General features: G+C 45.8%; 1 protein-coding gene across 1 annotated transcript in view; it reads right to left on the reverse strand.

The window, feature by feature from the left end:
- Nucleotides 1-13,759, reverse strand: part of PARP11 (poly(ADP-ribose) polymerase family member 11) — a 48,708-nt gene extending 34,949 nt beyond the window's left edge. Inside the window, exons 1-3 of the mRNA XM_040345176.1 lie at nt 13,302-13,759; nt 9,783-9,894; nt 4,411-4,548 (exon numbers count right to left, since the gene is read on the reverse strand). Coding sequence (XP_040201110.1) covers nt 4,411-4,548; nt 9,783-9,794 — 150 coding nt within the window. The 5' untranslated portion in view covers nt 9,795-9,894; nt 13,302-13,759. The remainder of the gene's footprint in view (nt 1-4,410; nt 4,549-9,782; nt 9,895-13,301) is intronic.
- Between the last annotated feature and the right edge of the window lie 900 nt (nt 13,760-14,659).

A 14,659-nucleotide genomic window follows, 5' to 3' on the forward strand; every position in this document is an offset into this window, starting at 1 on the left:
AAGGTGCCCGGGACCCAGGAAAGACATGTCCATTGCGGGACAGTCCCAGGCAATCCGGGACACCCTACACCAACTTCCTGTTCCATTATTATCCTTCCGACTGAATCAGCCTTTAACCACTTAAGGACCAGCCCATGTACATATACGTCCACAATATGGCACGTACAGGCACATGGGCGTATGGGTACGTCCTCGCCTATTAGCGGGTGGGGGGTCCGATCGGGACCCCCCCCGCTACATGCGGCGGTCGGGTCCGCTCGGGGAGCGATCCGGGACCACGGCGCGGCTATTTGTTTATAGCCGCTCCGTCGCGATCGCTCCCCGGAGCTGAAGAACGAGGAGAGCCGTGTGTAAACACGGCTTCCCCGTCCTTCACTATGGCGGCGCATCGATCGCGTCATTCCCTTTATAGGGAAGACACGATCGATGACGTCATTCCTACAGCCACACCCCCAAACAGTTGTAAACACATACTAGGTGCACCCTAACTCCTACAGCGCCACCTGTGGTTAACTCCCAAACTGCAACTGTCATTTTCACAATAAAGAATGCAATTTAAATGCATTTTTTGCTGTGAAAATGACAATGGTCCCAAAAATGTGTCAAAATTGTCCGAAGTGTCCGCCATAATGTCGCAGTCACGAAAAAAATTGCTGATCGCCGCCATTAGTAGTAAAAAAAAAATAAAAAATAAAAATGCAATAAAACTATCCCCTATTTTGTAAACACTATAAATTTTGCGCAAACCAATCGATAAACGCTTATTGCGATTTTTTTTACTAAAAATAGGTAGAAGAATACGTATCGGCCTAAACTGAGGAAAAAAAATGTTTTTATATATGTTTTTGGGGGATATTTATTACAGCAAAAAGTAAAAAATATTGCTTTTTTTTCAAAATTGTCGCTCTATTTTTGTTTATAGCGCAAAAACTAAAAACCGCAGATGTGATCAAATACCACCAAAAGAAAGCTCTATTTGTGGGGAAAAAAGGACGCCAATTTTGTTTGGGAGCCACGTCGCACGACCGCGCAATTGTCTGTTAAAGCGACGCAGTCCCGAACTGTAAAAACACCTTGGGTCTTTAGGCTGCATATTGGTCCGGGGCTTAAGTGGTTAAAACTGCTACGAGGTGGTACCTGGCCCCATCCCGTTTGACACATCTTCACCCATTTGCTCCTGGCACCTGCTTCAAGGGCTGCTCTGCTCAGGGAGACATCCTCCACATAGGGCGGATGTGCCCTACGCTCTTCTGGTTCTGGACAAAAGATCCTCAAACATTTACAATCATTACTAACCTGCCTCTTCCCAAGAGATCAGTGGCATATCTTGCTACACCTGAAACCTCCAGGCCTCACCAAATCTCAGCTCAAACTGGCTACCTATGTACTACTAGCGGTGATAACAGTTCATACCCTTTCCAAAAGTCCGCCGTCAATTTGATTATTATTTTTTTCCTTAAACGAGAAGCTCTCCAGTATTCTTTTAGATAAACATGAGAAATTCTTTAAAATATGGACCCCGTGGATCCAATATGCTGACCCTTCTATACTGACAGCCCACACACTCTGTTGCACCCTTGCTGCACACGCAGCCCCACTACATCTCTGTTAACTCTCAGCTTCCAGCCACTGCCCTGCCTCCTGTACACTCCATTTCCTTCAAACCAGACACCAACCCTCCTTCGTGTATGCAAAAACCTGAAGAGCAGGCATGTCCAAGGTCCAACCTGCGTTCCAGTTTTGAACAGCCCGCCTGGTTATCTGGACATATAATATATATATATATATATATATAATCTCTCTCTATCTCTTTTGTGGCCCCCGATTTCCCAGCGCCCGGGCCACAAAAGATATACACGCTGGCTGCCTTGGAGGAGACAGGGAGAAGCGGGACGAGTGCTGTACACACACAGGAGTATTTCCTGTTTACACGGCAGCCTCTGTAATAGGAACTATGTAAGTATTCAGGAAGGTCCAAATGGCCTTTTCCTGATATTTTCAGATACAGCCAGATAAATTTTATTTTTGTTACTCACATTCCATAGATATACTCAAGCATCTGCCCCTGAAGAGTGTCGTAACACGAAACGCGTCGGGCCCTTTATGATGCTGATACATGTTTTCAACAAACTCATCAATTGTGATTCATTTTTTTATAACAATCATGGTTTTATGTCCTTTATTAGTTTCAATAGTTCTTTAGTGCTGCCCATATGTTAAATTTACCCACATGAATTTATGTAATGGAATTTGTTTCAGACCTGACAGAGACTCATGCATTTTCTTGTCCATACCACGCAAGCACATAGATGTGTGGGAGGACTACATATGTAAATACCCATTGTGAATGTGGTCTCCAACACTGTCATGTCTTTGTATAGATTTTCTACTTAGACCTGACAGAGACTCATGCACTTTCTTGTCCACACCACACGAATACATAGATGTGTGGGTGGACTATATATGTAAATATTTATTATGAATGTGGTTTCTAACACTGTCTTGCTTCTGTATATATATTTTTATGATGAATAAACAGATATTTCTAACATACCTTCACAATGTCAAACAACCTCATTTAAAGTCCCACCTTTCCCCCATTTTTATCAATATGCGATAGGGATGGAGACACACCACATATGTGCCTCATCTAAAGTCCCAAAATCCTCCCCCCCCCTTTCCCTGTAATAGGAAGTCCCATTTCTGGCGCTGCCATTGGACGATTGTTCTGTCCATCAAAGGAGGTGAAACTTTCTATTAACCACTTGAGCCCCGGACCTTTAGGCAGCTAAATGCCCAGGCCAGGTTTTGCGATTCGGCACTGCGTCGCTTTAACAGACAATTGCGCGGTCGTGCGACGTGGCTCCCAAACAAAATTGGCGTCCTTTTTTCTCCCACAAATAGAGCTTTCTTTTGGTGGTATTTGATCACCTCTGCAGTTTTTATTTTTTGCGCTATAAACAAAAATAGAGCCACAATTTTGAAAAAAAAATTCAATATTTTCTACTTTTTGCTATAATTAATATCCCCCAAAAACATAAATAAAAATTGTTTTTTTCCTCAGTTTAGGGCGATACGTATTCTTCTACCTATTTTTGGTTAAAAAAAAAAAACGCAATAGGCGTTTATCGATTGGTTTGCGCAAAATTTATAGCGTTTACAAAATAGGGGAGAGTTTTATTGCATTTTTATTAATAATTTTTTTTTTTTACTACCAATGGCGGCGATCAGCGATTTTTTTCGTGACTGCGACATTATGGCGGACACTTCGGACAATTTTGACACATTTTTGGGACCATTGTCATTTTCACAGCAAAAAATGCATTTAAATTGCATTGTTTATTGTGAAAATGACAGTTGCAGTTTGGGAGTTAACCACAGGGGGCGCTGTAGGAGTTAGGGTTCACCTAGTGTGTGTTTACAACTGTAGGAGGGTATGGCTGTAGGACTGACGTCATCGATCGAGTCTCCCTATAAAAAGAGATCACTCGATCGATGCAGCCGCCACAGTGAAGCACGGGGAAGCCGTGTTTACATACGGCTCTCCTCGTTCTTCAGCTCCGGGGAGCGATCGCGACGGAGCGGCTATAAACGAATAGCCCCGCGGGAATCCGACCGCCGCATGTAGCGGGGGGGGGGGTCCCGATCGGACCCCCCACCCGCTAGAAGGCAAGGATGTACATGTACGCCCATTTGCCTGTACGTGCCATTCTGTGGACGTACATATACATGCGGCGGTCGGGAAGTGGTTAAAGAGACCACAGAGAAAACAGGAGTTTCTCCTGTATGTAATCTTTTGATGCTCGTCCCGCCCCCTCCAAGGCTGCACTGTTGACAATGGCGAGTCTGCATTCCTGGCAAAAGCGAGTGCTGCATTCCCGGCAATGGTGGGTGCTGCATTCCTGGCAATGGTGAGGCAGCAGATGGGCACTGACCCTTATTTTGCTTCACAGTTCTTTATTTAAAATGCACGTTTTTTTCTTGAAACTTCCCTCTTAAAGTGAAGGTGCATTTTATACGCCAATAAATACAATATATCCAAATAACACACCCAAGCTCATCTCTTCACCACACACAGCCACAAAAGGCAAGAGAATTATTGTTGGGCTGTGTATTAGCGCTCAAACTAACACACTTAGAACAAATTTTAATGCATATAATATCTTTTAGTGAGCTGACAAGTCTGCTGCACCAAGATTCCAAGCAATGTTGTCAGACCTGACCAGGTAACCCTAACTGGACAACATTACACCTCCCCTTTACGTTTTTGAAATGAGGGGAGGGGGGGTTGTTCTATAGTCCAGCAGGTAGGGGCTGGACAACACTTGGGATTTCAGAAAAGTAAAGGCAGAGTGAACAGGAGATAAGGGTCTGCTTTAAATACCAGGGCATGCGAACAGTAATACATACCTCAAACATATGCCATTTTCCACATTCTGCCAGATAAAACCAACCCCATTGTGTTTCTGAAACATCCATTTCCTCCTGTGCGTCACTTTTACTGGTACTGGGCTTCCCCACCGTTTGCGTAGGTAGGCCATGTTCAACCTGAAATAGCAATAAAAATTGGGCAGTTAGCAACACACACACACACAGCTTTCTACCATTCCAGTAACTCACAAATGAATTTCACTTCAATTGATATATACTGTAGAATGACAACTGAGCATAGATGATATACTGGTAATGAACACAAAGTATGTGATCCTCATCCTTATTGTGTTCTTTCCAATGCTCCCGAGAACGATATACAAATACATCAATGGTGACTCTAGCATAGGGAACAAAAATATTCCATTTCAGGACACGTGGCCACTCAATGAACCTGAAGGAGAAGCGGTTCAACCGTAAAGGGTTTGTTACCCCAACATTTCATAGTCCTGATATGTGTCTGCTGTACCATGTACTTGTATGAGAAGTATCCTGATCTCTTTGCATTGCTTCATGTGAAATCCTTGGTGTTCCTGCCGTTGCCCTTGCTTTCCTGTTAAAAAATGATCACACTAAGCAGGAGAGCACACCGTGGTCAGTTCTCTAGCTATGGGAACTCGGTGTACTCTACTCCAATAATCAGACTTGTCCCGACACGTCCCCGCTGCACAGCCATTCACTGGGAGGCTCGGTGTACTGCCACTCCCCCCCCCCCCAGCTTCTATGCAGCTGAGAACTAATATGATCACTTAAAAAAAAAATAAAAAAAAAAAAAAAAAGAAGGTATTTATGTTTTTTTTTATAAAAAACAATAAAAAACAGAAGAACAAAAATGGTTTGCATTTCTATTTTAGTCATCACCTGCTACTGTTTGCTCACAGCCACCACCGTGGACATTGTCTCCTCCTGTGGGGGTGCTTGGGGGACCTGTTGCGCCATGCTCTGCCACAGCTCCCAGGCAAGATGACCCTTCGGGGGAGTTCCCAGTCCTTTGACCACACCCCCACATAGTGACGGAGTACTTTTTTTAAATCAGGCTATCTTTTAGATATCCCCCCTTTTTTTTTGTCCTCCTTGTGGTTGTCCATCTACTCCTTTCCCGTTAAAGCAGTGACTTAGACACCTTGGCCCAGATTCACGTACCTGAGCGCATCTTTAGTCGGGCGTAGCGCATCTCATATGCTATACGCCAATGTAACTTAGAGAGGCAAGTACTGTATTCACAAAGCAATTGCTCCCTAAGTTACGGCGGCGTAGCGTAAATGGGCCGGTGTAAGCCCGCCTAATTCAAATTTGGAAGTAGGTGGGCGTGTTGTATTAAAATGAGCCGTGACCCCATGCAAATGAGGGGCCGAACGAACGACACATGCGCCGTCCGTGGACGTATCCCAGTACGCATGTGCAGAATCACATCGGATAGAATGCCTAAGATACGTCGAACACTGCCTACGACGTTAACGTAACTTACGCACAGCCCTATTCACGTACGACTTACGTAAAATTTGACACTTGTTCCGACGTCCATACCTTAACATTAGCTGCGCCTCATATAGCAGGGGTAACCTTACGCTGGACGTAAGCCTTACGTAAATGGCGTATGTTAATACGCTGGGCGCAAGTATGTTCGTGAATCGGCGTATCTAGGTCATTTGCATATTCAACGCGTAAATCAACGGAAGCGCCCCTAGCGGCCAGAGTAAATATGCACCTAAGATACGACGGCGTAAGAGACTTACGTCGGTCGTATTAAGCAAAAATTCAGTCGTATCTTGTTCCCTGAATACCGTGCATAGATACGACGGCGCATCCTTTAAGATACGCAGGCATAAAATGTTTCTGAATCTGGCCCCCTATGTCTTATTTCAGACTAACATTGCTGCTCTTGAAGAGTGGATATCAATACTCCACGAAACGCGTCGAGCCATTGTACATGCAGTGTTCAGCCGACTATGTATTTCTGCTCATTCATATTGATGTTTGGACATGATCACGGTCATTGAGAATTTTATGCAATATGTAGTTTCGCATGTGGTATAGCACATACCCCTATCCACTGCCATGTAGTATCATGCTCCTGTATATAGATGAATTTTACTGTGATGTTGTGTATTTAATTGTATGGATTGTATTACGATTTACATATAATAGATATAATTTTTTTTGGCTCCCCACTTGCTGACTGTGTGTCTCATTCAAAGTCCTGCTCCGTTCTCCTTTTTCTCCATTTTAAACTGTGGGGGTTGTTTTACGGTCAGAGCAGTAAGGATGTGGAACTCCCTACCACAATCGGTGGTGTCATCTGGAAGTGTCGATAGTTTTAAAACTAATTTTTAGAAGGGCATCTTAGCAAATGCAATATACAGGGATATAGCAAATGATAGTGACAAACACACATACAGGTTGAACTGGGGACAACTAGTGAACTAACACAGTTCACTAGCACGATAAACCTGCTGTTCAGTTAGTACTATGAGCTCAAGATAAAAATTGTATTATGTATGAAACACACCCCAATGCAGTGTACGATAGATCCCAATGCACAGCAGCACAGCACAATGCACATACTGAGCGTTATGGTGTGTTGAGTTTTTATAAAAAAGGGTTATGCACATTTTTTTTTACACCCCATCAGGCGTGGTAGCTCATTTTCTAAAAAATGATAAACATGCCATACTTCCCTGCTCTGTGCAATAGTTTTGAACAGAGCAGCACTGAATCTCCTTTTCATAGGTCCCCTGCCAATGCTCCTGGCTCCTCCTCTTCAGTGAGGGACTCCATAGATAGCTGCTTCCTATGGGGGCACTTCTGCAGGCTTGATCCAAAGTCGCACTCCCTGGGTCCATAGACACAGACAGCACGGCTTGGCCCTGCCCTCCATGGCTCCTGCAACTACCTCTCTGTCCTGTGGAGAGAGAGTGGAGCACAGCGCTGGATTGAAATAGGGCTCAGGTAAGTATTAAGGGGAAGGAAAAATTTTAAAGGTTTTTTTTTTAACTTAATGCAGAGAATGCATTAGGGCAAAAAATATTTTCTATCATTTTCACGCATGCCATAATGTTTTATATATGTATATTAGTATTTTATTTCAATAAAAACCTGACAAGGGGTCTAACCCTTCCCCACCCTATCGAAACCCCAAAAAATACATAAAACGTAATGCATGACAAAGGATTCCCAGGCTATTCATACACACTTCCAACACTGGCGTGTAAGCGGGGTGAGGGGTGCGGCTATTCACTGAGGGAGACACACGTAAAGTTCTTTGAACAAGGTAACGTTTATTACCGAGAGGCGGTAGTAGTAACAGTCTTTACAATCAAACGGCAAATGGTTCTTCTTCAGGCATGGAGGCACAGATATGCAATACAGATACTGTTGTTCTAAGTGATGTGGCTTTCTGAGTATCACAGGCACTTCCCACTTAATGGTACATTATATACCCCAGCACACAATGCTTATTGGAAGAGGCTGCAAACACATTACCCATAGCAGCTGGGAGTCTTTCATCCGACCAAGGTTACCACTGCAGGACTCCGTAGGACCCCTAAACTATCCCTCACAGGCCGGAACACTCTCCCTGGCTTCTCCTGTCTCTCCCTCACAAGCAGGGTCTCTGTCCCTATCTACATTCACACCTTTTTCTGCCTAAAAACTTGCCTGAGCTTTACTATACAAAGAAACCACACAAAGATTGTCGCCCAAATCTCTCGAGATCTCGTGCGGCCTATCAGAACACAGGGCTCCTCCAAAATGGTGTTGGAGACACTCTAGAGGCAGAAGTGTTAAACAAATACATACAAAAACATAACAATTGACTGCAGTATGAACACATATGATTACTTTACCACTTGCTCTTGCAGCACTAGACTGCCCCATCACTGACAGCTGCTTACAGGCGGCTGCCTAAAAGGATGCAGTCACTCACATCCAACAATTTTTCTACCCATCTCCCTGCCAGCTGGATAAGAGACTACTCAATATTCATTCATATATGCCTTACTTAAAAGAGACGTATAGCCAAAGCTTGTTTGGCTGTACTTTTCCTATGGATCACAGGAGTGCAGTTCGTTTTGCACTCCTGTGAACCATTTTCAGTAGGGGGCATGCTGAAGTCTGCTCTCTGCTGACGTCACCCGGCTCAGCCTCTCAGTAAGCCACTGAGAGACTGAGCTGGCCGCCCCCTCCACAGCCCAGTGCTCCAGTGAGCGAGGAGGGAATATAGCAGAGCTGTGACTGACATTTTGCAGCTCTCTGCAAACCAAGCTGTGAAAACCGATCAATCGGAGGTGTTCGATCTCTCAGTTCTCAGTGCAGAAGCGTCGGGGGAACAGATGCAACATTGGTTCGATGCTGCATCCACCGAGGAAAATATGACTCCAAAAAAAAAAAAAAAAGAGAGCTTTTACTTCTCTTTTAACCACTTAAGGACCACCGCACGACGATATACGTCAACAGAATGGCACGGCTGGGCACAAGGGCGTACATGTACGTCCCCTTTAAAAAACCGAGCCGTGGGTCGCGAGCGCGCCGCTGGTGGCGTGCTTGCGACCCGGTCCGAAGAACCATGACCGCGGGACCCGATCGCCGCCGGTGTCCCGCGATCGGGTCACAGGAGCTGAAGAACAGGGAGAGGAGAGTGTAAACAAACCTTCCCCGTTCTTCTCTGTGGCTTGTCACAGATTGTCTGTTCCCTGTCATAGGTCCAGCCACGCCCCCTTCAGTAAGAAACACACATTAGGACACACCTAACCCCTTGGCGCCCCCTAGAGGTTAACCCCTTCACTGTCAGTGTCATTTTCACAGTAATCAGTGCATTTTTATAGCACTTTTCGCTTTGAAAATGACAATGGTCCCAAAAATGTGTCAAGTGTCCGATGTGTCCATTCATTGGCACAGGCTGAAACTGCACCGTAATGCGGAGAAAGTAGTGCATGCACGGTTTTTAAAAAGGCGTTACACCAAATTGAATATCAAGCAATTTGGTGCCCACAAAACGCATGAGTCCATTATCTGCGTTTGGTACCTGCAGCAAATCGCAGGTACATTCCCGCATCGTGTTTTGGTGTGAACCGCCCATCAAGGATGCCTTTAGTATTTTCGCTTTAATAAATGGTTCCTGGATTCATTATGCTATTGCCCCCGAACATTCATTTGGTGATGACATTGCTATTCATGCTTAGAGATGCAGTTGTCACTCATCCTGGATCTAATCCTTCAATTGCTGCGATACACTTTCAAGGTGAATCGCAATCCCTTGACCTCCATAGCATGTAGAGAAAGGGGAATCAGCTCTATGATTTCTACTTCCAAAATACCAGATTATGTCCATCATTAAATATTATTATACTTACCACCTGTGCCATACTCTACGACTTTCCTAAAAAGGTGAGAGTCTTCCTTTAAACTTCCATATCACACTGACAGACCGCAATCTCCACGCAGATTCAATTAGTACAAATGTGGCTGTAAAAAAAAAAAAAAAAAACATTAATAAAAAAAATCTAACTTTTCAGAAGAATGAAATAATTTCTATGTGCATATCTGTATAATACAGTGCCTAAGTGCCAGTTCACACAGGGCAACCCGACTTACAGGGCGACTTAGAGACATAATAGTTAACTGATTCCTTTTAAAAACGATTAATAATAGATAAAAATCATTCATGTAATGTACCTGTAGTTTCAGTTTAGTTTTTGCATGTTGTTTCCTGCTTCTCTGCTGCACAGAGCTAAAACAGGGCAGTGATGGTTTGGAAAACGAAACTGATTGGTGTTGAGGGGTTTTAGACACACAGGGGGAGATTCAAATAGAGATACGACGGCGTATCTCCTGATACGCCGTCGTATCTCTGAGATCCGACGATCGGATCTATGCGACTGATTCATAAGAATCAGTTACGCATAGATCTCCCTTAGATCCGACAGGTGTAAGTGACTTACACCGTCGGATCTTAGGCTGCAATCTCCCGCCGGCCGCTAGGTGGCGCTTCCATTTGTATACGCGACGAATATGCAAATGAGGAGATCCGCCGATTCAGAAACGAACGCCCGCCCGTCGCTTTTTTTTTACGTCGTTTGCTTTCAGCTTTTTCCGGCGGATAGTTACCCCTGCTATATGCGGCGTATCCAATGTTAAGTATGGCCGTCGTTCCCGCGCCGAGTTTTGAATTTTTACGTTGTTTGCGTAAGTCGGTCGCGAATACGGATGGACGTAATTTACGTTCACGCCGAAACCAATGACGTCCTAGCGATGTCATTGGGAGCAATGCACGCCGGGAAAATTCGCGGACGGCGCATGCGCATTTAAATCTGCGCAGTCACGAGCCTGATCTAAATACTACACTCCCCCTAGCCGCGGAATTTGAATTCCGCCGGGGGATTTACGCCGGCGCAAGTTTCGAGGTAAGTGCTTTCTGAATACTGCACTAGCCTCTCAAAATTGCGCCGGCGGATCGTAAATCAGATAGATTAGCGGATCTTTAGATCCGTGTAATCTATCTGAATCTACCCCACAGTAATCACACCTCCTTGATTAGTGACCACAGAGAGAAAGCTCCCATGACTTTTTTCATAAGGAAACAGACAACCAGGAATTGTTCAGAATAGAAAAGGATTAGAGCAAAAACTAGCAATGAGGACATGAAACAAGGACTGCAGTAAGGTAAAGGAAGCTATTTAGGTAAAAAAATAAAAAATTCCGTTAGTGACCATTTAAAGTTGCCTCCAGGACAGGCAAATTTTGCTGTGGCCAATCACAGAATAGGGGGGAGATGTGTATATTACAGTGGGATTTTTTTATTTTATTTGCCGATCCGAAAAATTATCCGATCCGTGACTCCTGATCCGAGGAACGATCCGAACCGTGAGTTTTTTGATCCGTTGCACCCCTACTGTGCAGGGGCCGACCTGTCAGAGTGCCGCTCTCCTCTATGGGGGAATCGGATGAAGACGGACCGTAGAGTCAGTTTTCATCCGATTTGATCCACCAGACGGAAGGAAAATAGGGTTTCCATCCATCACACGCAGGCATGTCAGCGCTGACATCCGTCGCTCCATAGCGGTGCACAGAGCGTCCGTTCAGGTCGACCTAAAAAACTGAAAGGGGCCTAAAGCAGCGATACTTTGTATTCTTTTCATTGACTGAGCCACTCATAACAATGTGATACTTTGTATCTGGGGGTTCAAGTAAATGTGTGCGCTCCTGACACTGGATCTGCTCTACTCATACAATTCATGTCCTGATTAAAGGACTGCTTTGCTACCTGTCACCATTATAGCAAAATGGAAGGACAGTAAGGAAGTGCATGTTACTGCAATTCATAATAAAAAGGATTACCCAGAGGAAAGCCACACAAGCACCAGGAGAGCACACAAACCTACTCAAACTATCCAATCAGCCAAGCCCTTGTTCTACATAGTTAAAGCGTTAAGCCCTGGTTCACATTGATGCGGTTTTGTGTGCAATTGCATGCCAAATCAGCAGCAATTGCAGCGTCCGAATCGGTGCGACGCTGTACTACTTTTGGCGATTTCAGATGCGATTTCCAGTGACATCTGTGCAGAAACCCGTACAAATGTCTCTGAAATCGCCCCGAAGTCGGGACTGACATGCGGGGGTGAATGAAATTGCACAATTTCATGCCCCCAGTCAGTGTGAACCAGGGCTTAGGGAGATTGTACATCCCGGCTGTAACATGTGGAGTGATGCGATTTGTCACGACTGTTCAAAATTGCATGAGAAGTCGCACCCCATTTTCGGTCATGAAACTGTTCAAATCGCTGCGACTTGAAAAAGGTTCCTGCGCTACTTTGCTGCAATTTCATTGCGACTTGAATTGACTTCGGTTAAACAAAAGGCAATAAAATCGGAGATCCAAATTGCACTGATCGGCGGCTTTGAAAACGTTCAGAAGTAGCCCCAGCGCTTAAAGAAGTACAAACAAAACTCATTTGGCTGCACGTCTGTGGATCACATGTGTGCAGTTCATTCTGCGCTCGTGACCCGTTTTCAGCAGACAGCGGGCTGAACCGTTAGCTAACATCACAGATCCAGTCCAGGCTATGAAAAAATAGGGACAATAAGGTTGGGATCCGCCCAGAACTCTGGATCGGCACCTGGTTCAGCCTCTCAGTGAGCCACTGAGAGCCTGAGCTGGCCGCTCCCAACTTAATATGCCACCTTTGCTGTGGCTGCGACACAAAGCATCACAAGTGAGCGGCCTCCTACACTTTAGGTGAGCGATCGTGGGGTGGTACCACAGGTGAGCGGCCTCCTACACTTTAGGTGGGCGATTGTGGGGTGGTACCACAAGTGAGCGGCCTCCTACACTTTAGGTGAGCGATCGTGGGGTGGTACCACAGGTGAGCGGCCTCCTACACTTTAGGTGAGCGATCGTGGGGTGGTACCACAGGTGAGCGGCCTCCTACACTTTAGGTGGGCGATCGTGGGGTGGTACCACAGGTGAGCGGCCTCCTACACTTTAGGTGGGCGATCGTGGGGTGGTACCACAGGTGAGCGGCCTCCTACACTTTAGGTGGGCGATCGTGGGGTGGTACCACAGGTGAGCGGCCTCCTACACTTTAGGTGAGCGATCGTGGGGTGGTACCACAGGTGAGCGGCCTCCTACACTTTAGGTGGGCGATCGTGGGGTGGTACCACAGGTGAGCGGCCTCCTACACTTTAGGTGAGCGATCGTGGGGTGGTACCACAGGTGAGCGGCCTCCTACACTTTAGGTGAGCGATCGTCGGGTGGTACCACAGGTGAGCGGCCTCCTACACTTTAGGTGGGCGATCGTGGGGTGGTAAACTGTGGCTCAGCTGCCTGTTTTACTGGCCCCCTAAGAGCCAAAAGGGTGGGGGAGGGGAATTACCTCTTGTCAGGTGCACCAAATTCTCAGCCTGGTTCTGTTGTCACCGGATACTGTGGCTAGCGCTGGCCACAATAGTGGCGAGTCTCGTACCGTGGAGCCATTGTGTCCTTTATGTATATTGTATTCTGGTCAGAGATAGAAGGATCTTCTGATCACCAACTTGTCATTCCTCCGGATGTCCCTGGCAGAGGTCAGCTGATGTACCGCTGGCTACTCAGGAGCCCAGGACCTGCCATACAGGAACACACACATAAGGCACGTCTCAGTCATATCTCTCACATAGCTGTGTCAGCTCTCCCGGAAATGCTGGGGGTCCCCTCTCTTCACCCCGAATACACAGCCCGTCTCCCGGAATCACAGGGGCTTTCTCTACTGAAGTCCCGCCCATCCACATCAGCTGATCTCTGTATGCGTTCCACGGCTGGCTGGCAGGCTTCCTCCGGGTTGCCTAGTTACGCCTCGGCCTGGCACAGCCGCTAGACGGTATAAGTAGGTACAGAAAGAAAAAAAAGGAAGGTCTATCTGCTTCTAACTATTTATTTCGGATTTTACTGGATCAAACAAGCCTTTTTCTAGGCCTGAATCGTTAATAAACAAACGTAATACTATCGTTGGTTTTCTTGTCTTCAGTACTGGAGCGTGGCGGCCATTTTCTTGTAGCCCATGTTATGTTTCCTGCAGACGATGGCTTGACAGCTGTTACTACACGTCCCAACATGCCTCTGCCTCTGAGAGTCATGCCTGTGGCTGTGCAGAGACTTGCAATGCCTCTTGGGACTTTCAGTTTCTCTACTGAGGGGCTGTGGTATGTAGACACGTGTAAAGAGTGGATTTGTAGTAATCTCATAGGCCTGGGTCACACCTATGCATTTCCTAGTGCGGTTTCAGTTTTGCAGAAACACACTACAGTCCATGTAACATGGGTTCCTATGGATGTGGTTCACATCTGTGCGCTTTATGGAAAGGGCCAGGGACTTTTTTTTGGTTTTTGGTTCCATAGAATTCAATGGATGAAAAGCATATAGAAAAACAGAAAACCGCGCTAATAGCCCTCCCAAACCATGCACTACAGGCAGCAGCTGGCGTGCGATACACAAAATGGCAATAAAAACAAGAAAAAGTGGCACGGCTTTTTCTTGTTTTTGATGAAAAGCATATATTGCAAAATGCACCAGGAATATGCGATCTGCAACCTGCAATAGAGCTATTGGAATACATGGAAAACACAGTGCATGCATTTTTAGTGTTGAAAAAAGCACACGGAACTGAATCTGGTGTGAACTGGTCCTTAGCCTCGGTTCACATTGCTGTAATTCGGACCCGCACTGCAGGTGCCGATCACATGCGATCTCTGAGCA

Source organism: Rana temporaria, chromosome 3 (genome assembly GCF_905171775.1).
Source record: "Rana temporaria chromosome 3, aRanTem1.1, whole genome shotgun sequence".
NCBI classification, from domain to species: Eukaryota; Metazoa; Chordata; class Amphibia; order Anura; family Ranidae; genus Rana; species Rana temporaria.